Here is a 2,071-nt window from a genome sequence, read left to right as displayed (position 1 = left end):
GGGCACTATGTTATACTGGGGAGAAGGAAGTGCTGTGTTGGGTTAATATAACAGATTTTCTTTTCTTCTATGTTGCTTTTACATTGTGTTCACCTGGGGCACTTTGCACACTTAACTCATGTATAAATTTTCCAAAATGTGTTTTGGTCAGTATGTTTTGTTACATTTTATATGTTTTGAATAAATTAGAGCCTGTGGTATTTTACTATGTCATCTTGCTTAGGTAGTGTATACAGTTTTATAGGTTAGATTTGTAAAAAATATTTACCTGAGTCCAGTAAGTGGAGTAATTTGTTGTTTTAATTTCTTTCAGTTATGTGTTCTCATATTGCCGAAGACCTTTGGCCGGAGCAAGACATAAAAGATTTTCCCCAAAAAGTCATACTGAGGAGACATGATAAATGTGAACATGAGAATTTACAATTAAGAAAGGGCTGTAAAAGTGTGGATGAGTGTAAGGTGTGCAAAGGAGGTTATAATGGACTTAACCAATGTCTGATAACTACCCAGAACAAAATATATCAGTGTGATAAATATGTGAAAGTCTTCTATAAATTTTCAAATTCAGATAGACATAAGATAAGACATACTGAAAAGAAAACTTGCAAATGTAAAGAATGTGGCAAATCATTTTCCATGCTTTCACAACTAACTCAACATAAGAGAATTCATATTAAAGAGAATTCCCACAAATGTGAAGAATGTGGCAAAGCCTTTAACAAGTCCTCAGCCCTTACTCGACATAAGATGACTCATACTGGAGAGAAACCCTACAAATGTGAAGAGTGTGAAAAAGCTTTTAACCGCTCTTCACACCTTACTCAACATAAGATAATTCATACTAGAGAGAAATCCTACAAATGTGAAGAGTGTGGCAAAGCCTTTANATATATTATAATTTTACAAAATTCATGCTGTGCAGAATTTTATTTTTCAATATAATGGACTCATTGTAGCATTTCTTTGTTTTTATATGCAAAGTCTCACCATGTTCCTCAGGATGTTCTTGAACTCCTGGTCCCAAGTGATGTGACTGCCTGGGCCTCCTAAAACTGTCAGATGATAGGCATGAGCCCCTCTGCCTCGCCACCATGTAGCATTTTTTGTAGGACAGTGCTAGTCATGATGAACACTCTCACCTTTTGTTTTGGAAAGTATTTTTATCTTTTTTTGAAGTAAAATAATTTCAAATCAAGTATTATTGGTCAGGTATTATTTTATTACCTCAAAATTTGGGAAGAACTTAGTCTTTTTCATGTTCAAGTAAACTCTGTATTACTTTTTCCCTATAGACTTCTTCCAAGATTTTGTTCATGAGTATACGGATCGACTTGATGCTGTCCAATAAGTATTACATTCTACATTTTAAATTTGTTTTGCAATTTTATATTTTTGTATTATATTTTAGAACATGCCACCTCATACCAGTTAATTGTGTTTTGATTTTTCAGTTTATATTATAATTGTGTATGACAATATTTAGTTCTGAACAATTTAACACAATGTGGAGCAAAATCAAATATGAATCAGCCAAACGTATATTGCCAATATTATTATCTCTATGTTTGTTTGCCTTTATAAATATTATCCCTGTGTTTTCTTTATAACTTGTATATTTGTTGTGTAGGTTTGTTGTTTAATCCAGTGCAGATGAGTAGTCACAAAAATTCTAATTTCAACATCCTATTTATTTGTGAATCCTCCATATCTTGTTTGTGAATCTCTATTATTTTTCTGGGTAAGAAATACTTTTGGATTTGAAGATAATTTAAAAACTACCGGCAGGGTGTGGTGGCCTGTAATCCCAGCACTTTGGGAGACCAATTAGCTGGGCATGGTGGTGGGTACTAGTAGTTCAGCTACTCTGGAAGCTGAGGCAGGAGACTCGCTTGAACCCAGGAGGCAGAGACTGAAGTGAGCCAAGATCACGCCATTGTACTCCAGCTGGGCGACAAGAGCGAAACTCCGTCTCGAAAAACTATACTCATAACGAAATTTCTCTTCTAGCTACTATTGTTTTACTTGTCAAAACACATAATAATTTATAATAAAATATATATATATATTTTTT

The 2,071-nt window shown here is 33.9% G+C and overlaps 1 protein-coding gene across 1 annotated transcript in view; it reads left to right on the top strand.

The window, feature by feature from the left end:
* The first annotated feature begins 313 nt into the window (after positions 1 to 313).
* Positions 314 to 2,071, top strand: part of LOC108517453 (zinc finger protein 257-like) — a 7,255-nt gene continuing 5,497 nt past the window's right edge. Inside the window, 1 exon segment of the mRNA XM_017855390.1 lies at positions 314 to 885. Within this exon segment, the coding sequence (XP_017710879.1) occupies positions 316 to 885 (570 nt within the window). The 5' untranslated portion in view covers positions 314 to 315.

This window comes from Rhinopithecus bieti, unplaced genomic scaffold (assembly GCF_001698545.2).
Source record: "Rhinopithecus bieti isolate Rb0 unplaced genomic scaffold, ASM169854v2 scaffold_41721, whole genome shotgun sequence".
NCBI classification, from domain to species: Eukaryota; Metazoa; Chordata; class Mammalia; order Primates; family Cercopithecidae; genus Rhinopithecus; species Rhinopithecus bieti.
Note: the sequence above shows the minus strand (reverse complement) of the source record. Positions and strands in the feature narration are given on the sequence as shown.